General features: G+C 35.8%; 1 protein-coding gene across 3 annotated transcripts in view; it reads right to left on the bottom strand.

Annotated features, from left to right (window-relative positions):
- Positions 1-24,043, bottom strand: part of LOC149547872 (alpha-N-acetylglucosaminidase-like) — a 289,389-nt gene that overhangs the window by 29,371 nt on the left and 235,975 nt on the right. For all 3 annotated transcript variants that reach the window (XM_089791923.1, XM_089791922.1, XM_089791921.1), the window contains exon 14: positions 18,391-18,489. In XM_089791923.1, coding sequence (XP_089648049.1) covers positions 18,391-18,489 — 99 coding nt within the window. The remainder of the gene's footprint in view (positions 1-18,390; positions 18,490-24,043) is intronic.

Here is a 24,043-nt window from a genome sequence, read left to right as displayed (position 1 = left end):
CAACTACTTGTCTGTAATCCGTCTTTCAGTCTAGATAGGAATGTTTCCTATCCCGTCTCTTTTTTCTTCAGTCCAAATAAGAATGTTTCCTATCCTGTCTCTAGTTTTGTTTCTAATTCCGTCTTCAGTCTACGTTGTTTCTTTTAGAAACAAAGTCCTTGTAATTCTTTATAAGGAACACATTTGTTCCTCTGCTAATCAATCAATCATCCGGAAATCCGTTAATCTACCAACTCTTCTTGAATCTTGTAACATGGTATCAGAGCCATGATAAGGAATTTTTCGAAAAATTTATCTGTGCCCATCTAAGTTTTTCAGCTAGGGTTTATGAATCTGAAAATCGCATCCATGCAAAACGAAAGTTGTTTTTATCTGCTCATGCTTGCGTCTAGGGTTCTAATCACGATCTTGTTATTATCGTGACTTGTCTTCATACCTGCCCACACTTGGCATTCTGTTCGTGCTTGCGCCTGGTCTTCATTTCTGCTTGCATCTGGTTTTCAGCTTGTAACTAGTATTTCCGCCCGCACCTGATATCCTTTTTTCTCTACAAATCAAGACGGGAAGTTGCGTATTTCCTTTTTTGTTTGCCTGCATCTGCAAATCGCGCCATATCCATCTATAAACTCGCGATTTTTGGAGGTCTTTTTTGGCGTTTTTTATGCAAATTTTTTTTATGACCAACAAACTGCAATCTCGACCATTTGTGGAGTTAAAACTCCAATCTTTAGTGCGGCCTCTACCTCTAATAGAACTCTGTAACAAAAACGACCATTTTTATCAAGAAATCTGAAGTTTTTTCAAGCTTTTTTCAGCCAAGGCCTTTTTTTTCGAAACCCTAATTTTTGGGGTCGAAAAAATATTTTGTTTGCAGATTCTTGGTGGGTTTTTCGAGAGCTCAACTGGGTTGTCGTCCGTTTTTTCTGGGTGCCTCAATTTTTGTGCCTCGATTTTTGAGCCAACGAATCCAAAAAACGACAGCAGATTCCTTTTGGGTTTTTGAGCTCTTTTCTGGGTCATTCTCTGATTCTTCTAGGTCTTTCGTATTTTTGCCTCGAAGAACATGCCTTCACAGATTTTCACAATTTTCATTGAAAAACGTCCCATGGCATCTCTGACAAATATTCTGCTCGAACATAATTCAATGGTCGCAATTATGGAATCTGGAAGCAGCGCATCATCACAATCTTCGAATATCGCAACACCGCTCAACTTGTTCTGGGTGTTATGCAGCGTCCGACTTCTCCGAGTCCTGATCAAGATACATGGGATCTGAACAATCGAGAGGCAATAATGCTTCTCAAACTATCCGTAGCTGATGACCAGCTTTCTCAGATTCCATCCGGCAAGACAGCTGCCGAAATCTGGACACATCTAAAAGGTCTTCATGAGACTTCCGACAAGAGCAGAGCCTTCTTTCTGAAAAACACTCTGTTTTCTATTGTCATGGATGAGCGCACCTCGCTCCAGGCACACCTGAATCGGATTCAAGAAATCCGTGATCAGTTACTTGCCATCGGTTGCAAGATGGACGAAGAGGATATTGTGGTAATCACTCTTCGGAGTTTACCAAAATCCTATGAGCATTTTATTGAGACTCTCAACATCACATCTACTGGTGTTGATCTAAAGTTCACTGATCTCTGCACCCTGCTGCTTCAGCAATATTGGTGGAAACAACAGTTTGGTAGCAGCTCCAGTTCCACCTCCACTGAGCAAGCCTTTGCAGCAAAATCCTTTCAACAGAACATTGGCAACCATCAGTCTTCTCAGCCTTCCCAGCATCAACCTTCTGCTCAATCCTTGGATGGCTCTATGAAGCAAAATGTACAGTGTAATTACTGTCACAAGTTCGGCCATATGAAATTCGAGTGCCGTAAACGTTTGGCTGCCCAAGCAAGGCAAAATGCTTCCCAGCCAACAACACAAGTTGTCGAGCTTCCTGATCAAGGCGAAGCTGCATTTTACGCCTTCTGAATTTGTTTTTGTTTTCCATGAGTTTGTTGATTTTCTCCTCAAAAATCATTTCAAGTTGTCTATAATACGCAAGGTTGCGTGAGATTCTGGATTTGTTGATTTTCTCCTCAAAAATCATTTCAAGTTGTCTATAATATGCAAGGTTGCGTAAGATTCTGGGTTTGTTGATTTTCTCCTCAAAAATCATTTCAAATTGTCTATAATACGCAAGGTTGCGTGAGATTCTGGGTTTGTTGATTTTCTCCTCAAAAATCATTTCAAGTTGTCTGTAATACGCAAGGTTGTGTGAGATTCTGGGTTTTACCATTTTTTCCACAAAAACAAAGTTTTGTAATTGCAACTTATTTTGAGTCATAGCACTCTTCTGGCAAAGCTTCTTGATTTCAGCATTCTGTAGATCCAGGGAGGGTCTCAGTTATCACAGAATGTTCCGACATCCGTACGTTGACCATTAAGGGAGGGTATTAAGATAATATCTTATACTTTCTATAATAGTCAACTACTTGTCTGTAGTCCATCTTTCAGTCTAGATAGGAATGTTTCCTATCCCATCTCTTTTTTCTTCAGTCCAGATAGGAATGTTTCCTATCCTGTCTCTAGTTTTGTTTCTAATTCCGTCTTCAGTCTACGTTGTTTCTTTTAAAAACAACGTCCTTGTAATTCTTTATAAGGAACACATTTGTTCCTCTGTTAATCAATCAATCATCCGGAAATCCATTAATCTGCCAACTCTTCTTGAATCTTGTAACATATGACACATGCCAGAGAGAGAGGCTATATAGTTTGCCATATTGCATTTAGATGGGGTTGCTTGTGACTACTGGCACTATGGTTTGGTTACCCAGGATCGCACCTTGATTCATTCCTATGCTAAGTTCATTTTGAGAACTTCTCCATCTTCTCGAATACAATGCACACCACTCAAGACTTGCTACTAGATTGGGAGGAAAGCTTGGGAAAAGCAAAAAGAGCAATTGCAATTCTAGAATCGGCGCCAAGCATCAGTACAGAACAGTTGGAGACAGTGTTGGATCGATTCCATACCTTCAAGCGGGGGAATCAAGGATAGGTGCATTTAATGCATAGTGGGTGTTCTTAGTGGTCATTTATTGCACTCCACTCCCTTCCTAAACGAGCATGCATAGTGGGCATTGTCACCCACTATAGAAGTGGATTCCTTATTGCATTGATGTAGAATTCCTTTTCTTTGCCCTAACCCTAATTAGGGCTGATGTGGCACAATCTGGGCCACCAATTATTGTGATAATCTGGGCCACCCATTGTAATCGAGGACCTATATAAAGGCCTCACTTTTCATCTGTAAAAGGGAGGATTAGGATTTTCTAAGATTGTTGCTATGAGCTAGTGAGATAATAGAGTTTTCATTGAAGCTTGGTGAATACTTGATGTTTCTTGGTGCTTGCTTGTTCTCTTAAATTCCCTCATTCAAAATTAGTTTATTCTAGTTAGAGTGTTGTGATTGCAATGGAGAATGTGATGGTGTATTGATGAATTCCTTTGCTTCATACTTTTGATGTTTTAGTGATTCTAAATCATTGTGCAAAATTAGCCTGAACCCATTTCATGCATATGTTTAACTTCAATCATTCATATATATTGTTCTTTATGATGGTGTATGTGGTGGTATGAAGATCTTTGGCATAACCCTTGAAGATTGCACTAGTTCACACATAGTTGTAGTATAACTTAGCGGGGCCGAGCTTGGTAAATTGAGGAATTTAACCCTTGAAGATTGCACCAGTTCACACATAGTTGTAGTATAACTTAGCGGGGCCGAGCTTGGTAAATTGAGGAATTTTTCCACCAAAGTACTATCCATTGTCATTATTTCCCTTAGGAATAAACTAGAATCTCTAAACCCTATACCATGCCATTTTCGCATATTTCGTGAAAATCCAAAAAGTACTTCATTGCAAAACATTTAGATAGTTCCCATGTCTAGTATGTCTTGAGATAAATCTGAGTAAACACACATACGGCCCCTCATTAGCAAATCACATCAACCACCAAGCCTATCCATAGTCAAGACCTAACATTGAAGGAACCTTGGAGTCATCGTATGATCTTCTAGCAATCTTAGCATACACGAGACTTTTTCAAGAGAGGATAAGATATTTCGATATTTTGTTCTACTATTTGGTGGATCATAAAACACACAACAACAATACCTAATTACAATTTGATGGTTAAAGCTCCCACCCCTTTTACAGGATGTGCAAAATCATTCCTAATCATCACCTCTTTGTCGGTTTCTTCCACCACAGTGTCTAGATGTTGTCGAAATCCAATGATATGTCTTGATGACCTACTATTAATCATCCAAGTGTTGAATTTGTTTGATACATGATTTGATAGCGCTGTGTATAATAAGAACTTAGAATCATCTTCCATATTTGTTTTCCAACTTTAGCAAAGAATGCTTGTTTCTATGTCCTCTCAAGACATTTGATAGCACAATATCCATATTGATCACATCTAAAGCATTGAACTTGAGAAACATCTCTTCCTGGATGAACCCTTTCCATGAAAATTTCTTTTTCTTATGTAGTTCTTTTTAGCTTTGTTATGAGAGTTTGTATTTAGGACATGAATTTCCTTATCTATATGTTTTTTTTTTTTTCCTTTTGACATATGTCTAACAGCTTCTTGCAGGCAGTCAGAGCTTAACCTATCCAATTTTGGAAGTTTTGATTGTGCAGCTATGCCTTGTACGAATGACTCCCATGAGTTTGGTAGCCAACCTAATGCTATTAGAGATAACTCTTTGCTATCAAATTTGTACCCAATAATTGATTGTTGGTCTCACAACTCTATTATTCTAATGAAGAATGCATTGACAAACTCTCCTTTGTTCATGCTTATGTGATTCATTTGTCTCCTTAATGCAAGAGTTCTGTCAGTGTTATTTATTTCAAATGTGTATGAAGAATGCATTGACAGAGACTCCTTTTTTCATGCTTATGTAATTCATTTCTCCTTAATGCAAGAGTTCTGTTAGTGTTATTTATTTCAAATTTGTATTCAAGGGATTTGAAAATAAGGTATACAATTTCCTATTTTCCAATATAGGTACTATGTGGTCCCTAACTGCATCTACTATTAATTTCATGGACTTTTCATTATTCTCAATCCATTGAGATTTTTATGCTTCATCCTTTGGTTTTGTCTTTTAGAAATGAATCTAACTTGTTCTCTTTATTATCATCATGGTTCTCAATTTCTATAATGTGAAGTTGTTTGCACCTTTAAGACGATCCTCAAGTCTAATCATGTTTGACATTTCGGTGAATGGAATGTGATGACAATATTAAGATGAATAATCTAATCTCTCAAGTTTAATTTGGATCTTCCTTAACAAGGCTCTGATACCATATGAATGTAAATTTAACTTCTGATCAGAATGGCATAGATTTAACAATTTGCAGATTCGAATGTACTGCTTTTATTTGTCGCAGGTTATTGTCAAACTTTATACTCTTGAAGGAATCGATTTAGTATATTATATGAAATACTGATGCAAATGAGAGAATGCAATTTTATATGCAGGTCTGTAGATGCCAAACTTCCAATGAGAGAATATTGGTTGATTTCCATATCCCTCTTGGTCTAATCGACTAGGTACTAATATTGTTTCCAATAGACTTGTAGTCAAAAGACTAACTATTATTATCCTAACTATTATCCTAATCAAATGGTTAGGACTTCACATTAATTATTTCACATACTGTTGTGAGGTTCTCACACCATCGTCCCAAATTCTTTGAGGACCCCCTTTCTTCTTTTTTTTTTGTTTTTTTTAATTGCCTTGGCAAACTTTTGGGTTGTCCAAGAAAATTTTGAGTTTAGAAAATTTCATGCCTTGGTACCTTTAGGCCAAATGTGGGGAGACTTAGCTTATTTTCACCCAGCTTCACTTGATTTTCCAGAGCCACCAATTCTAGCCTTAGGACCGGACAAAATTTTAAAGAGCAATATTTGGCAGGATAAAATTGTAGATTTGTACTTAGATGTTTTCTTTTGAAAATCCTGATATAACTGTGCAAATTTGAATAATCTTTCAAAAGAAAATTTTTTGCTAGACTTAAGTTTTGGAAAATCTCAAATTTTTCTTTGGTGAAAATTTTAATTTTGTTGAAATTGGGCTAAATTGCAAAAATCAATTTTGGCTCTAGAGACAATTTTATTTTATTTTTGTCAAAAATTTCTAATTGGCATAGCAAAATTGATTTGGAAAAAAAATTGCAAAAAATTGGCTTTAATAGATTTAAATTGCTTTGAAAACTTTTTGCCTTTAATGAAATTGGTAATTTAATATTGAAAAATGGCTTTTGGTTAGCCAAAATCCAATTTTAATGATGTATAAATTATTAAATATTCATTAAATGGAAATATTTCACATCTCCAAGGCATCATTTAATTTCTTTTTGCAATTTGGAGCTAAATGGCAATTTAAAAGTGCAATTCTCCTTTTGGCAAAATTAATTTTTTGAGCTAAGTATTTAATTGTGGGCCTTAATTTTGTTTTAATTTTATTTTTTCTCTCCTCCAGGACCAAGTCGGCTGGCTTAGAGAGAGAAGGAAGTTGGATATAAGAGGAGGCCTCTCTCCATTTCTTCCTCACATTTCATTTCTTCCTCTCCATGCTTAGGCGAATTTCCTTGGGAGCAGATTTTGGTGATTGGAGACTTAATTTTAAGGCAGATTTTGTCCATTCCTTGGCGATTTTCCTCTTGGGACAGATTTCTCATCATTTGATGACAGTAACAAGGAAGCTCCTATGCACAACTCAATAATCAGAATCCTTGCATCAAACTGATAAGAAGGCTAAAATAGCAATCCTTAAAAGGAGAATAAATTACTCACAATTCAAAAACTGCTCAATAACACAACTTTCAACCTACAAAAGACTTGAAACAATCCTGTAAAAGGCATCGATATGATACACAAACACAGAAAAAGAGAAGGCACAGCTGAAATTCCTGTCCCAAAGTGCTGCAAATCTGTATATTCTCTGAATAATGGGTTACAAAAAGATCTCTACTCCTGTCAAGAAGTTTGAAAATACTTACAAAACAAGAAGGCAAAGAAGAAGAAGAACCTCTTACAAAATGAGCCTTTAACTCATACTTATGCCCTCTCCATCCAACTGCATTTTGAAAGCCATAAATGCTGGGTCGGATTAAGCCTCTAAGGCCAAACTTGAGTCTTTGAAAAGACTTCAAAAGGTGTACAAAATGGCCCAAAAGGCATGGCCTGATAATATCATCATAACTGCCCCTCATAAATGCAGTCCTAACCCTCAAAATATCTCAAAAAATCCTCAAAATCAATGCTTCAACAAGTATGCCTTCTTATTTCTATCATTATGGCCACCCACTCTGAAAATATCTGCATAATATGAATGTCAATCCACCTTCTGCATTTTGTCCCAACTCTGTTATTCAAAAACTATTTACCAATTAAATATAAAATAAAAATAGACATTTATTTTCCATATATTTTAGTATCTATTAGAAAAAAAACATAATAACTTAATAACAATAAATACTAATTACATTGATGTTATTAAAATGATTATAAAATCACTTAATAGCATTAACATTTAGTTTTTATTGTTACTAAGTTTATTAATAATAAATATGAACTATATTAATATTATTCAATTGATTATAAAATCAATTTAATAATATTAAGATAGTAATATATTTATTATTAATATTAATGATTTATCAAATAGAAATTAAAACATATTTAAAATAAGAAATATTTTTATTTTATATTAACTAATAATTTTTTTTTTTTTACATCAATCATTAATAAAAATGATTTATGAATATCATTTTATATTAATGTTGAATAACATAAAGTGGAAACCTTTACAAATTAAAGACCAAAACATAAGCCTCTCCACTATATACGTTAGGTATATGGACTTGGCAAATTATAAAATTGAAAAGCAAAGTCTTTTCTCATTCACGTGAATGAAGAAAGGAAAGGAATATTAGGGATTTCATTTTTTCCATTTCATTTGCTCTTGCAAGAGCTCTAGCTAGCTGGAGAAAATGAGGGTTTGGAGGCTTGGAAAAAAAGATTTTTGTGCTTTTCATGGCTCTATTTCTCAAATCTGCTGGTCGTTTTTGATAGCTGGGCATTTTTCTAAGGTAAATGGCAGATTTTTGGGCACGTTTTTTGGTTTTATTTCTCACATTTGCTGGTCGTTTTTGATAGCTGGGCATTTTTCCCTCTTCTTCTTGGCTCAAATGTAGGTTATTCTTTGATCTACAACTACCATTTACATCATTTGCTGGGCATTTTTGCTGAGATAAAATGGCAGATTTCTCTTCTTTCCATGAGATTTAAAGCCCTCGAACTTTGTTGGCTGCAATGAGAGGTCATGCAAGGGTTTTGTTTGATGTTTTTGAAGCCGCTTCATATACTTTCTAGGCTTCAAACAGCAGGTATTTAATCTTTGCATTTTCTGGGTACTTGCTGTGCATGTTTTTCCTGATATAGCAGACATTCGTGGCTCCAAAAACTGAGGAAATCTGGCCATGTTTTCTTTGCATTTTCATAGCAGATTTTCTGCTCTTTCTCTTTTATATTTATGGCACCATTTTGAATGGAGAGTTTGGAATGGAGACTATGAACTTTAAAAGGTACCATGGTGGACTTTCTAGGTTTGAAATAACAGATCCATCTCTGTGATTTGCTTGCACACTTCTGCTACTACTTTGAGATTTACTTGATATGCGACCCTTGTTGCATTTGCTGAGGGTTTCTTGGTTATGAGATTATTTGCTCATTCTTATAAAAGCTGGGGTTATGCTGGCATTCCTTACAGCCACCATAGATATTTGCATTTCACATTTGCATTAGACTGTTTTTACATTGAAATACATGCTGTAAATATGAAGCTCATTCTTGAAATAACTGTCTTCTTTTGCTGTTCGGGTTTTCACTCTCCATATGTGCCATTTGATTTGTCTTCAGGTAAGCCAGATTTTCCCATTTATCTCATGATCATTGTTCCATTCTAACTCAGCAGGCCTTCTTATAGGGAACAAATTAAATGAAGTTCCATACATTTGTCATGTCCCCTTTCTAGAGACATAACTTTAACAAGGAGTTTGCCTATCATCGACTCTCGTAGGCAAATGATTTTGGAAAGAGAGTCATTTTATTTTCAGATGATTACATTTTTGCTCTCGGAGAATAATAATTCAGTAAGTGGGGCCTACTTGTTCTAAAGTTGTACTCTTTATAAAGTTATTTATTTAATTTTATAAAGTTTAATAATTAAAGTACATCATAAGAGATGATTCTGGAAAACTTCCAGTAACTTCTCAGCAAAGTGAATAAATAGAGGACATAAGGCACCCATTTGGACAGGCGGTTTTGTGGATTCAATTTCTATTACAATTGGAGCAATTTGTAGCTATTGGTCTGCAAATTTCCATTAGATCTTTGGGAACGAAAACTCCCTTGGATCTGCATAACTGAGGTGGTGAGATATCCTCCGAAGGGTTGCACATTGGAGATGGTCATCAGCCATTTCATGGTGGATGGATTAGAGAATTGGTTTTTATCAAGGTTTGAAGCTAACAAGGAGTGCAAGGCAAATTGTTACAATCCAGAAAGAGCGGAAGTCTGAGGATTATTTAAACGTGAGTCAGAAGTAATCAAACGGTTGCAGCGTGGGGGTTATAAAATCGAGGGTTTCGTACCATAACCAGAGCATATTAGGAAGAACGCCCTCCACCGCGATCACTGAAATAATAATTGCAGACTGCAATTCAAGCACTATAACTTTATCTGTGCATAACGCAAATACCGTGGGTCATAAGTTGGGCTCGACGGCAAGCTGCGGATCAATTTCGTAATCACCCCTTCAAACTGGCGAGGCGGATGCACTGATTTTTTTAAACGCGAACGATTCTGGGCGCACAAGACTCACTTCACTACCGGTGTTAATATTTCCAAGTTTTAAAGGCAAACGGGACCCTGTTACTTCGTGAGTGCGGCATAGTTGTTGCTAACGGGTTATATCAGAAGCTATCCCGACTCCAGTACAACAAGATATCCAGTGCACGTTTCACGCGTAAGAATTTCCAAATCGCAACAGCATCTACAGGGCGGCACTCCAAACGGCGGACTTCACAAAGAGTAAGAAATTTCGGGGCCCCTTTGGTATCGCTTCCATTAATTGTAGACTGGAGCTTCATTTTCATAAGCAATGTAAAGAGCTGTTGCCAGGTTAATAAACGTTGATCAGAATTATCATTGCAAACTCCTGCACTTTCAGTGAAATGACTAAACAATCCTTTAAGTTGGCTAATTTATAAGATTTTACTTTTATAGTTTAGTCTCAGAAAAACAAGTGATTAGTGCCCCTTCACAGATTAAGCATTGTTTGTATTAAGATTTTGGTGTTTAAAGAAACAATCATCCTGTTGGAATTATTTCAGTGGTTTCGAACTTGTTTGCAAATTGCTTGACGAAATGTCTAGGCTTTGAAGTAGTAAGATTTTGGTACTTGGAAGTAGTTATAGCCTGCAGGGGTTATTTTAGGCTGTAAATATGAAGCTCATTCTTGAAATAACTGTCTTCTTTTGCTGTTCGGGTTTTCACTCTCCATATGTGCCATTTGATTTGTCTTCAGGTAAGCCAGATTTTCCCATTTATCTCATGATCATTGTTCCATTCTAACTCAGCAGGCCTTCTTATAGGGAACAAATAAATGAAGTTCCATACATTTCCATGGGCCCCTCCAATAAGAAGATTGTTGATGAAAACCAGCACAGCATGATCTTGAGATTTAATGCTGAGAACAGGAAGTTTATTGCTCTCTCAAAACTGACTCATTTCAGTCAACATTTATGCTAACTGTGTACTAGAGATAATTTGTCATGTACTTGGTTGTACTAATATGTTCTAAAAAGCCTGATGCCTCAAAAGAATTTTTCTGTAAAACTCCAATATGCTCCTCAAATATTTGCCACTCTTCAAAACCATCAGCATTTTCCTTTTGTAATATTTTGCCTGGGCTTTTCTTTTCTAGGGGTAATTGTTTTCATTAGGTTCATTTAAAAATTCACCATTGCAGTATTGAAAATGGCAATCCTATAATCAGGAAGTATGCTTCATTGACCATTCAGGCAAATAATAAGTTAAATTAATGAAACTGAAAGTGACATTAGATTTTCAGGTCCATTTTTGAAAGAAATGCTGCACATTCTCCTCCCAATTGCATTCTTTGCTATCTGTTTTTATATAAATTCAGTTTTAATAAGCATGGAGCCATTTTGTGAGTTCTCACAGTGGAAATTATGATGACATCCTTTTCACCTTTGAAAACCATTCATAGATTTGACCTCTAATTGGAAATGAAGCTTGCTTTCAGCTACCAAACATTGGAGAGGTTTGTGAAACATTTGAGCCAACTCTCTCTTTCCCCCTTGTCACAACAGCGAATGAATTACCCCCCCCCCCCCCCCCCCCGCTTTTCCTCTTAGATTTCCTATAGGAAGAGCTAAAGTATGAACAAATGAAGGATTACAATTCTGATTTGTGTTTGTCTTACCATTTGTGCTGTAGCTATCTATACTTAAAAATACATCTGCATCTGCATCTTGAGGCTTTTCAAAGACATTTTCCTGTAGCATGATCTAATTTGCAATGAAGGCCTTAACTTTCAGCATTACTTGAAGTATCTCTTGTTGGTTATCTTTCATACTTTCTGGTAGTGAGTTATGCATCTGCAATCTACAATGTCAATCATTATTATTTGATGTAGCCCTTTGTGTACCCTGTAGCATATCATCTATGAGGTTTGAGCACGGGCTCGTGACACTCATAAACTATCTTTCTGTGATTTGCAGAGTACTGTGTTTGAGATCAATATGCTTACGCTCGATTATAATGAAAGGTTTCATATTAGAGAAATAATATGTCCCTTTAACATTATATTTTTTTGACTTTTTAACACTGAAGCACTTAGAATTTGTTCCTGTTGTTTTTATATGTACTCAGAGTAGGAAATATATAGCATGTGTGAGTACATAGTTGGTAATAACCAGTCATTGCTTAGATCGTTTAAGATCTAACCCCACTTTTTCCCATGTAGGAGGAAAAACATCATGGAGCCATCAAATCGAGGGTTGGACCAAAAGCGGCAACAAAGAACAGATAACCAGTCAAAGGCTGAAAGGCAATGATTGGTTACCTCTGACTCTACTTCCTTATGCTATGTTTTTCGTATTTTCAATATGTATAGAAGTAGTAGTCAGACTCACAGCTTGTGTGAGATTTTCATTTCCAGCATTTATATTCACTTCATTCTACGTAAATATTAGTTGTATTTTTGAAAATAAAGAATACAAGGACATTTATATTCTTTGGCACAATATGAATAAACATGCATTTTTTGCCTTCATACTAAAATTTCAAAAGTGTGCAAAATTTTAGTAACAGTTAGTGCAACTAAGAATCCCAAGCGGACAAACGCTAAGAAAGACAAAGAGGATATGATGCCCAAAATGCCCTTCTTCTCGAAAATGAAGAGAATAACTGACACCAATATCGATACAATGGACATGATACAGATGAAGGAAAGACTGAAGAAAGGACAATCCCCTTTGGCAAAGAGGATATTCAAAAGTGGAATTGTACATGCGGCAGCTTTTCCTCCTACATTGCCGTGTCTAGAGTTGATCATAGAGTGTGCATCCAGATTTGATCTAAATAGTAAATCCATCATTTTTGGTGAAGGGAAGAGAGTGTTGGCCAACATTGGTGAACAAGAAATCGAAGAAACATTCAACATTCCCTAGTACAAGGGTATGACGGTTGTGATGATGGATCAGGCAACCAAATCATTTCAAGATAACCAAGAGGCCTATTTCACGCACCTAAAGCGGAATTGGATTCACGAGGGAAAGAAAGGTGTTAGCAGATCAACAAGGTTCACAATGGCAGATTTCAAACCAGAATATGGAGATCTCGTTGTTCTTATCATCCGATTCATGGGCCTAGCTCAAGGGATGCAATTTGAAAACTGGATGTACTTCTTCATTGATGAGATTGAAAAGGGGAAAAGAAGGTTTGATTGGGCTAAGATCATAAGCGAGAACTTAGAATTGCAACTCAGAACCGTGCAAAACCAAAGGCAATTCTACGTGGGCTCCTATATGTTCTACCTAATTGCTAGATTGTACAAGAGTCTAGGACTAAAGGCCTTAGGAGAAGTTGGTAATGGACCGGGGCAATATTTGGTACATGAATGCTATTCGCAGCTCCATTTGCGCAATAACAAGGATTACAAGATATTTTGTGATGCCTTCGCCATGAAGATAGTACGAGTATTACAAGGGACACTTGCTAAGAGACTTTCACTGGAAGCAAAAGCAAGAATTAAGAAGTATGGAAGTTGGTTCATCCAATTTCCTCAATTTACATACATTAGAGTGGCAGGAAGTACAGTTTGTCCTAAGAGGCTTTCAAGATACCCACCCGACAAGGTAGTTTTAATGGAATTGGCTAGGCAACTTGAGCACTATGATAGAATGATGAGAAACGAAGGGAAAACAGGCATAACATTCTTGATCATAATTGGCAATGATAGTTGCCCAAATCGGGCCTCCTTTGAAGCTGCGGAGAAGGAATTGGAATGGTATCATCTAGGATGGTACAGAGCAAGGCAAGGATTTGATCCTAAGGGTCTTATCAAGGTATCTCATGGAAATGAATTCAAGCATGTTCCCATCATAGAAGACTTTTGGGCCAACGCCAAAGATGACTTTCATGTGAGAAAGCTAGCTTTCTCAAGCCTGTCGGTGAATATGATGAGGGCTATCAGATGGAGAGGCCTTGATATTCCAGATCAACTGGAAGATGATGGAAATGTACTGAGAGAAGACTATGATATAGTAGAAGGAACAGAATGGAATCCAGTGGATTGGGATGACCATTAGGATCTTTCCTTGGAGGCAGTCACAAGGGCAGTGGATTTACATACTGAGTCATGGTATAATGAAAGACTAAGGAAGCTGCAAAGGCAAAGGATTCCCCTTACCTATGAGATGATGATGCCAAAAGAGAGACAAGAAGAATCAGTCGAACAAAGGAATGATGGAAGTAGCCGGCAACAGGAAATGGTTATAAATAGTAAGAAGAAAGTTTTGGAGGTAGAGAAGGGCAAAGAACATCCAGAGCCTCCAGCCAAGAGACAGCACGCAGTGCCATCAAGAGAGAGTATAATTGAGGCTAGAAGCCAAGAGGTCAATTCAAGTGATAAAGGAGCCGCGGTGGAAGTGAGCTCTAATTCAGAATCAAGTGGCTATAGTGAGAGCACCGAGTACTCCCCTCTCTCAGAGAACCAACAAGGAAATGATATGGCAGAAACTAGTAGAGAAGAAGATGGACCAATCGACATTGAGGCAATAAGTTAGGCACTCGAGGCCATTGGTGATGCTTTGTTAGTTGAACCAAATCCAGATTTGGGGAGATGCACTGCAACACTATGGTTAAGGCAAATTCTTATGCTGAGAGGCAAGGTGGTAACGGCCCATACAGTTGAGGACATCCAAGGGTTAATGGAAAAGGGTGATAGCGAGAACCAAAAACAAATGGCAAAAACGGTGGCAAGGGTAATTAGGAGCGACAGTGATGGTCATCAAAAGGTTCAGATTGCTATTCCAATAGTCAACAAAGCAGTAGATGAGATTGTGGCCCAGGAATATGAGATAGTGGAACATAACTTGGGAAGGAATACAGACGATATGGAGTGTGAGGAGGTCCAAGAAGGTATAGCATCAATCAGAGAAAGGTTGAGGAAGGCAAATGAAAGAATAGTAAATTTGGAGGCCGAGAACAAATATTGGAGAGATTGCCAGCCCATCCAACAACTGCACTAGGCAGCCCTTCCTCAAGACAGCGGGAGCAATTTAGAAGAGATATCAGCTCAGCTACACAAAGTTAGGGATTGGATCCATGATACAATCCAAGATGGGCGAAATTTTTTGCCTTCCTTCATCTCGACATTCTAGTCATTAGTGGCCGTTAGAGACAAGTTCAGATTATTCGAAGAGGAGTGGAAAGATTTCCTTCCCATTAGAGATTTGGCTATTCCTAAGCTACAAGCATTCATTGGGCTACCAGAGGCATATTTGCAAAGGGCCAAGTTGGTTGATGAGAGAGGATTGAGTATAATTGAATCTTGGTTTGTTGCATTGACTACCAGATCTAGAACACTTGAAGAAGTACATAATGAGATTTCACAGCATCGCCTAAGCGTCGACACTTCTATTTTGACCATGATGAGTGACAATGGAGCAGCCCTTGATTTTGAAGACATCAAAGAAGAGGATGTCAACGAGACAGATTTTGAATCAAGGTTGGATGTGTTTGGAAAGGTTGCTATCAAGAAAAAGCATTTGGGCACCCTTTCCTCTCTCAATGCTTTTATTGGATTTGCAAAAGAATATGAGAAGGATCATGAAAGGATACTACAAGCAGCGAGCAGCGTGGCGAAGTCAGTGGAACTCAGGGCGAAGCACACAACTTGTCCTCCTATGGAAGAAGTTAATGAAAGGCTAGCTAAGTTATTTGCCTTAGCTAAGAAAATGAAAGAAAAGGGAAGATTTATATTAGAAGATCATTTGATGTAAGCCCAAGTGGCAAATTTCTCTTTCTTCTAGAATAGGACAAGTGTCTATTTCTGCTTGGCCACCATTTTGGTGTCTTCTCATTGGTTGCCACTTTTTGCACTTTTTTCATTGGTCCATTGATGAGGTGGCAGCTTCTCATTGGCCGATGGGGTGGCAACCCTAATTAGGGTTTTGAGGATCCAACCTGGATCATTGATCTTGTTTTGATCTCCACCGTCCGTTGTATTTTTGGCCCCTATAAAAGGCCATTTGCTCTCATTTGTAAAGTGTTGGAGAAATTGTTGCGAAGATAATACCAAAATTGCTCTCTTTTTCATTGTTGCGATTTGCATGTTGATTAAGAACATTGGGTGTTATTGCATGTTTTCTACTTCCACATAGATTTTCTTTCAAGTTGTTAAAGTTGGTTGCATTTAAAGTTGTTTAAGTGAAGTTAAAGTAGATGGATAGTTGTATGGTAGCATTGGTAAATGTTTGATAGGGATCAATACTAGACCACTAGCATCCTAGTGGCTAGTTGGGAAGCTTTGTGTGGAAAACCAATTTCTTATTCCTTCGAATCATTGCACCTGTGGAAGTGAGGCCGCTGGTCAGCTCTCATTAGGTGTGATCCCCGTCCATTTGCTAACCTTCCATTTGTAGGAGTAGGAGTAGAATAATGAGTAGCTGGGTAGTTGAAGTTTAGAGAGAGGGAAGTTGGAGGAGTAGGTCAAGTATTAGAATACATCCAATCACCTTCCATCACCATCACTTTCCCACCAACATCATCCTTCGCAGACACATTCTCCATCATCACCACCATCAGCATTATCTGCCTCTGCACATTTCACAAAACAAGCCACCATCACCTTCATCATCCCACCAAAGTCCAAGTCATCCTCAACAATTTGCGGAAGGCCGCCTACCTGATTACCAGCGAATCACATCAATAAAACTGAGCGAGTATGCAACGGTGTAAGGAGCATTGGAGCTATTCTCATGTCCCATGAGCAATAACTTTTCAAGAGAGGAGTTGCATGTTTGATATCCCTTATTGAATATTCAAATCCTAATATGTTATGTAAGTGATACAAAACTCGCATCAACACATACTAAGTCGCCGATCTGCATATAATGCTATAAATCATTTGCTCGATTTTAAATAGGCTCAGTCATGTTCAATCATAACTAGATTGATTCTATATCAGATCATTCCTCGATCTGTACCAGGAGAGTATTAATCTGCAAATCAGATTTCAGTATACTTACAGTTATATACAAAGATTCAAAAGATTGCAAGAATAGTTGCTTTAATTCCAAGGTGAAATAATAAATCTGTTTCTGTAGAGGAACTGTGTATGTGTGCAGGTATATCAGTTCATATAATGAACTGATATACATACACACGAAGCTACCACGTATCAACAGATTATTAGATATTTATGAATGGGGTCTATCAAAAAGCTTTAAGTAAAGAAGTTATCCTTCTAGGAGGTACTCTCTCATTTGAGAGGGATGTGAATTTGGAGATTTTGTAGTGAGATATATCATAATGCACAAAAGGTATCATGGGCCATGCAGAAGTATGGAGAAGTATACCCTGGTTCTAGTTTATTTTGTAATAGAATACATAAAGTGTTTTGATAAAATGATTCTGTATGGGATTTTTTAATTGAAAGGGGTACCCGATGTACATCTTGTGTAATGTGTGACTTTTATTCATGCATGATTCTCTTCTTATTTATTAATATCTTATTTATAATGATCAGTATCCTAAGATCCTAAATTCTAACATCTATAAGTTCTCAAATGAAGCGGCAATGTAAGTTAGAATATGTTGCTTGCTCATGAAAAGTTGAATTATTTTCCATCTTGAGAACTCCTTGGTTATCATAGAAAAGGATTGCAAATTTGTAAATCTGTTAGAATTTTTCTAAGCATAACCACTTCACATGACTTATTTGTCGATGCATTGAATCCTGGAAACGAAAAAAAAATTGTTTTTGGTCTTATTCAGACATTTTGATTAATTTTGTGGAAATCGTACATGTGATCATCTTTTCCCCAAGCATGGCCTCTTTTCTTTACCTGGACATCTCATTGACATGAGAAGGATCATTTTGTTAAGCTTTGATGGAACATTCCATTTTTAAAAAAAGTGCTTCACCACCTAGAGGTTAACAAATTGATAATAATATAAGTTGAGAATGTATTATAGCACTGGGCAATAAATTAATGAACTAACATGTACACACAATAGTAAAATATATGATAAGAACATATGTCGAAATAAAACTTCCACATAAAATTAGCCTAATTTTTCAAAAGCAATGAAGAGAAGCAACTATCTGTTGGAAAATGTTTTCACTTCAAGGTGTAGTGACAATGTTGCTGAATAATACAAAGAGAAAATCAGAATCATACAGAGATAATATTAGAGCTAAAACATAGCCATAAAACCCAAAAACTCTGGTTCTCAACAAGTTTCTACTTGCTCACCATTAGTCATTGGGTTAAAACTTAAAACAGTTTAAATGACCTTTGTGAGATTAATATTTCAATAAAAGAAAACTAAAAATATTTTAAATTGTACTCCTCTGGAGATGAAACACTAAATAATCTAATCCAATATATATGGTTGCTGTAATACATGTGAATAATGAAATACCTAATACAAAATTATGTAATGCCTAGCAACATGCTGATTTTCATGGCTACTGACAACAGAGGAAGGAATAATGATTGTTACCTTCCCATTAAAATTTTCATGATGAAATACCATTTCAGACATCAAATCATAAACCACTGGATTTTGCTCTATACCCTCCATGCACATGCCAACCCCAACCTTGCAACACAACACAAATGAATATGGCTTTAATGAAATATTAAAAAGGAAAATTTTTTGTTAATTTCTATATTTAAAAGCACATAGAAATAATGGGTTATGTGTATTAAATCTATATCTCATATACTCGTTATTCCTGGCAAGTAAAATGGAAGCCTCATCTATGAAAGGCAAAGATACAATTTAATTGTATGGTAGAAAATAACCATGAAAGCACAAAATTCACTTGTTAACAGTGTCAACCTGACATTCTCTTATCCGTGGTATTTCCAAATTCTGTTACTATATTAATCCAATGTCAACGAGGTATTTAATAGCCACACCTTACAAAATTTGCTAATAATATACATTAATAATTTTAAGTCATTCTATCCATAAATTGCACAAAAGTTTTTCTTATAGACAATATGCTATGGATACTAGAATATCTGTGAGTGTTTAGGTATCACCACTATATTAAGAGGCATGAAGAAAAGCTAAAACATAAGGGAACACAAAAATTTAGCAGTCAATTTTGCAAATGTCAGTCTAACAATTCTACTTCTGTTGTCCCATTGGCAAAAATAAAATGAAATGAAACAACAAATGGACTCTTTCTAAGCGAACTAATTTTGGCAAGGAATCTTGCACCTAACAACCAAAACACTTTTCGAAATTCAAAATTATCAAGGCTAAGCCATGCCACAATTCTAGATTTATTGATCAAAGTCGTGAAGAGCACCACTTTTAGAAGATTGCATAATATTTTGACTGTTTATAACAATATTCCTTTGAATTTTGAAAATTTGATGCAGCCAAGTGTCATTCATGTATAGACAGATATGTTTTTCATATTTAGAGGCAACTATTTTTGGCTTTTTTGGGGCTTGTAGGATTGGTAAGAGTTATGTTATAAAAAAAGAATTATCATCTCGTAAGAGCTTTGCAAATTTTGCTTTTTTCTTAAATTATTTGTCATTTACAATATCCTTCATATTGGAGTTATTTTAGTATCTTGTGAATCCAAAATTGTGCAATGCCAACTGATTATAATATGTTTATTTTGTACCTCTTATTTTTCCTCTTTGTTAGTATTTTCTCATTTCATGAATACTGAAAGCAATTTCTTAAGTTTCTTGCTCTTCCCCTTTATTTTTGGCCCGGCTGTTATTGAAAATAGAAAGTGTCAACTTCTAGTATCATGAAGATCATTGTCTGAGTCATGTTCCACATTGTTCCATATTTCCAGACTTCTCATGCTGGTATAGGTTTACATGCTACAGCAACTTTAATGATCAACAATATTCAAAAGTGAAAATGTCTTCCATGAAGCTTTCATTGGCTGTACATCAAAATCTAGTGACCTTGAGAACTTTCTATAGCATAAATCCATGATCTTGATCTTTTTTCCAATAATATGATATAGGGATCTCAAGAAAATCCTTTTCTTAGCTTAATCTTTCATCTATAAGATCAATGGATGTACTCTATAAGGTAGTAGCCAAAAGCAAGCCATGACTTCTAAAATCATTTGTTACCTAGAGTATTAGACAAAATAAACATTGAATGAAAAATAATTTAAATTGGAAAGAAGAAAAGAACCAAAGATTGATATCTTATTTCTAAGTTGCTAGTTCATACACGAGTTCAAACAAACGTTCCACCTATTGGTCTAGTGTGGCAAAAATTTGAAAAGGAGTTTGGGTTCGTTAGTACAAAATCTTGTAATATGTATGTGTATGTAGATGAAATCTATAAGCATGAATCAAGATTAGAATGCAACATGATATCATATAAAGAACAAAAATGCCATAAATTTCTAATCATAGCATCATGATCATAACATCATGGCATCATATACTTCATGTTAAACATCAAAATATTAAAATGATAATATCAAATTCAAGTATTATTGTCTCGACTTTCAAGAATTAAAACTTTATACTAAGTTTCAATCATCTGATGGATTATCTTCTTCTTTCTCAATGACATTAGTTAATTAGCAAATAGTGTCAAGGCCAATGGGTCCAGCTGCACCAATAGACTCTCTCTGTGCAAGTACTCAAGTGCACAACAACTGCAAGTTGAGAGAAGTAATCATCCAAGTCCGAATGTTTTAGCATTTATGTCTCACATGTATGCCTCCCCTTCTTTGTATTCATTTTTCTTGCGTGAAAGGAGACACATGTTGGAATGCACATATACTAAATTCTCCCCTCTTTTGGATTGCAAATTATTAAGCTTTACTAAGTGGATGAAAGAATATGTGCTCCAATTCTTTGTGATGGAGATGAACTAGCAATCTATGAAGACAAGACAAAGTAAACAATTAAATTGTTAAAATTATAAAATTACTAGTAACCCATGAAAACAAAGTAAATTAAAATTATATATAAAACTTACTTGTCATATAAATTTGATTGCGAGGGGCTACAACAATTGAAAGCATTAGCCATGGAGGTACTACCAATGATCCGGTGATGAAGAGTGTCACTACTTAGACCTCTTGCATCCACAAACTCTATAAATTGATCTGTAATCCAATTTGGCATATCATCATCAGGAAAGAGTCTAAGGAATTTTGCCTTGTACACTTCTAAATATCTATATTGCCGAAGCCTTCTTGATATATCGACATATTGTTTTCTATAATATTTTGGTGCCAATGAATAGGCATGAAGATGTAGAGGAATGGTTTTCTTGTCCTATATTTCAACAACAATCAATTGCAATTATTTCAAGTTGATCTCCTTAAGGTCTTGCTCTTCATGATTTATGATTTTCTTCATCTTCTCAAGCATATTGAGTTAATGCCATCATACATCTTTTCCATTGCAAGGCCTATCCCTGTTGAGTGTAGCGAAGCATGTCCATAATGAGCTCAACGAAGCTAATGAGAACATAATGTCCCCTATTAGGCCTTTCATTGGTTTACTCTACTATTTCCAACTAGATTTTAAGTCCCACTTATAAATGGAAAAAAAATGTTCATTACCAAGAAAATGCTAATTCCTAATGATTAACATTCATCATTATGCATTTGAATTAGATCAAGGAATAACCGTTTATTTAGAATACATATTCAAGCACCTAACCTTAACAAAGATGGGTTCGTACTTGATCGTGGGCCTGGGAAACCATCTGTAATTAAGTTCCCTCAAAGGATTTGTGGCATATATATATGCATACCTATTTTGGGGTTGCATCCTCAAGGAGTTGTAATATATGTCCTTATCCCTATCTTGGAAGTTTCCTTCAACATGATATTGCTCAAACCATGACAAGCCAACCTATCCTTGTCACGATGTTAGTAAGTGAACGAGGAGAATAGACTAGGTATATATTAATGACTCAAAGTATTTATAATTCTGACTTCAAAGTAAATATTTTATACGCACTCAAAATAAAAATAAATGAGAATAAAAAAGTATAGGTAGATCTTATGAACAATTAAAGAGAGAAATTCTAAAAACTAAAAAATGACTTACCTCTTTCACCCAAGAGAGGTTTGCAAAGCAGTTGGAATGAAGCTCAAACACTTCATCATTAAGCTTCACAAATCAATCTTCCAATGCCCTCTCACTCAACCAAACATTTTATCAACTACCTTTTTGCTCCACCTCAAGAGAAAATAATTTGTTTCCACAACAAATAACCCAATAAACCAAACTTAAGTAATATGAAAATATTTTTTTAGAGTTGTGGATGTAAAGAAGTAGTTAAATTTGCAAAACTATTTTTATCTCCTCTTTTTGGCCTTAGTTCACTTTAAGTCCAGCAAAACTTTCTCGAATTTGACCTAGGTTTATTGTAACACTTTCATAGCATCACCCCATTGCAAATGGTGACCCCTCTTTTAGCTCATATTTGTTAGGTTAGCTTGGTTTTGGTAGTAAACTTGACAATTCCAAGCTTAAAAGATTGAGGGTTGGTAGAGAAATCAAGTGGCCAGGTTGTGTTGTAATCTTAAAGTGGGAACATTAAAGTTTGGTAGAGTTTTAGGTAAATCTACAACACCCTCGGGACCACATGAAAGACCAGGATAGCTTCTACAAGAGATTGACAAGACAAATGCATTAAGATGCAAGAATGATATTATTGATAATGAACATCAATGGATTACATGGACATGATTGATTGAGTCCAATGGATTGATCCAAATGTACATAATAGACCTCCTTATATAGGAAAGCCGACAAGAGACAATTATAAGGAGTAGATAACCTATTGCCTACACAAGATGGAATTACATAGGAACCAAAGATAGATCATCCTCCATTATGCAATTGAGTATGTGCAATGTTGAGTATGATAATGTGACATGTGTGATAAGGGCTAAATATGTCCTAATTTGTGATTGGATTCCTTCCATTTGTCATACACTTTTAGTTCCCAAGTCGCCTATTAGCCAGTAGAAATACAAGGAAATTTGCTTAATCTGTCATTAATTAGAAAGTGTATGCTTCTTTGTGTTTTTGGTTCTTATGTGACACATGTTTAATTGCTGCAGAAGATCAACTCTGAGAATGCTACAGGGCAGAATGGGTGAAGGAAATAGAAGATATGAAACTGATTCTTCATTTTGTATCCGTATTTTATGGACAAGGAACATTCAAAACACTTATATATATGTGTGTATTAACTTGAAAACATATATGAAAAAAAAATGATACATAGATGTGATTAAGTTCTGCTAAAAAATTGTATTTGTGTTTTATTCATTCATGCTTATGCATTGACGTAGGTCAACTGATTGAAGTTTTCTCTCATCACGAGGACCAGATGAAGGGCCTCCTCTTGGAACCTGGGTGAGACTGTTTCAGTTGTTTTTAATTTATGTTTTCTGAATCTTATTTGTGAGTAATCAGTGCTTTGTATGAAGTGATTTGTCTATATGAAATGCTTTAACCAATTTGATTTATAACTTGTTCAATTGTTTATTCTAAAGTGGTTTATCATATTGAACAAACTGTTTAATAGCTCTGTGATAATTTATTCTAATTTATTCTAAGGACTGGAATTTATATCCCATTGCAACTGTTTATGTTAAGGTTTATCTAACTAGGTTGGTGATAATTTACAAAATTCTACTACTGATCTCCATTTCCTGTTGCGTTGTGTTGTGAGGTTTTCACACCATCACCCCAAAATTTGGGGGACCCCCCTTTTTTTTTTATCGCCTCGGCAAATTTTTGGATTGCCCAAAATTTTTCAGTTTTGAAAATTTCACGCCTCGGCACCTTCAGGACAAATGTGGGAGAGGGTTAGATTTATTTTAACCCAGTTTCAACTTGATTTTCCAGAGCCACCAATTCTATCCTTAGGCCGAACAAATTTCAAAGTTAATTCCAACTTGGCAGGATAAAATTGTAAATTTTGCACTTAGACATTTTCTTTTGAAAATTTGGATATAATTGTATAAATTTGGATAATTTTCAAAAAATGAAATTTTTGTTAAATTTGGTTTTTTAGAAAATCTTAATTATTATTTTTTTGGTGAAGAAAATTAATTTTTGTGATGGTGAAATAAAATTGCAAAATTAATTTTAGGCTCTAGAGAAATAATTTTATGTGT

Source organism: Cupressus sempervirens, chromosome 7 (genome assembly GCF_028749045.1).
Source record: "Cupressus sempervirens isolate cs-2001-9-10 chromosome 7, ASM2874904v1, whole genome shotgun sequence".
NCBI classification, from domain to species: domain Eukaryota; kingdom Viridiplantae; phylum Streptophyta; class Pinopsida; order Cupressales; family Cupressaceae; genus Cupressus; species Cupressus sempervirens.
This window is presented reverse-complemented; position numbering and strand designations above follow the sequence as displayed.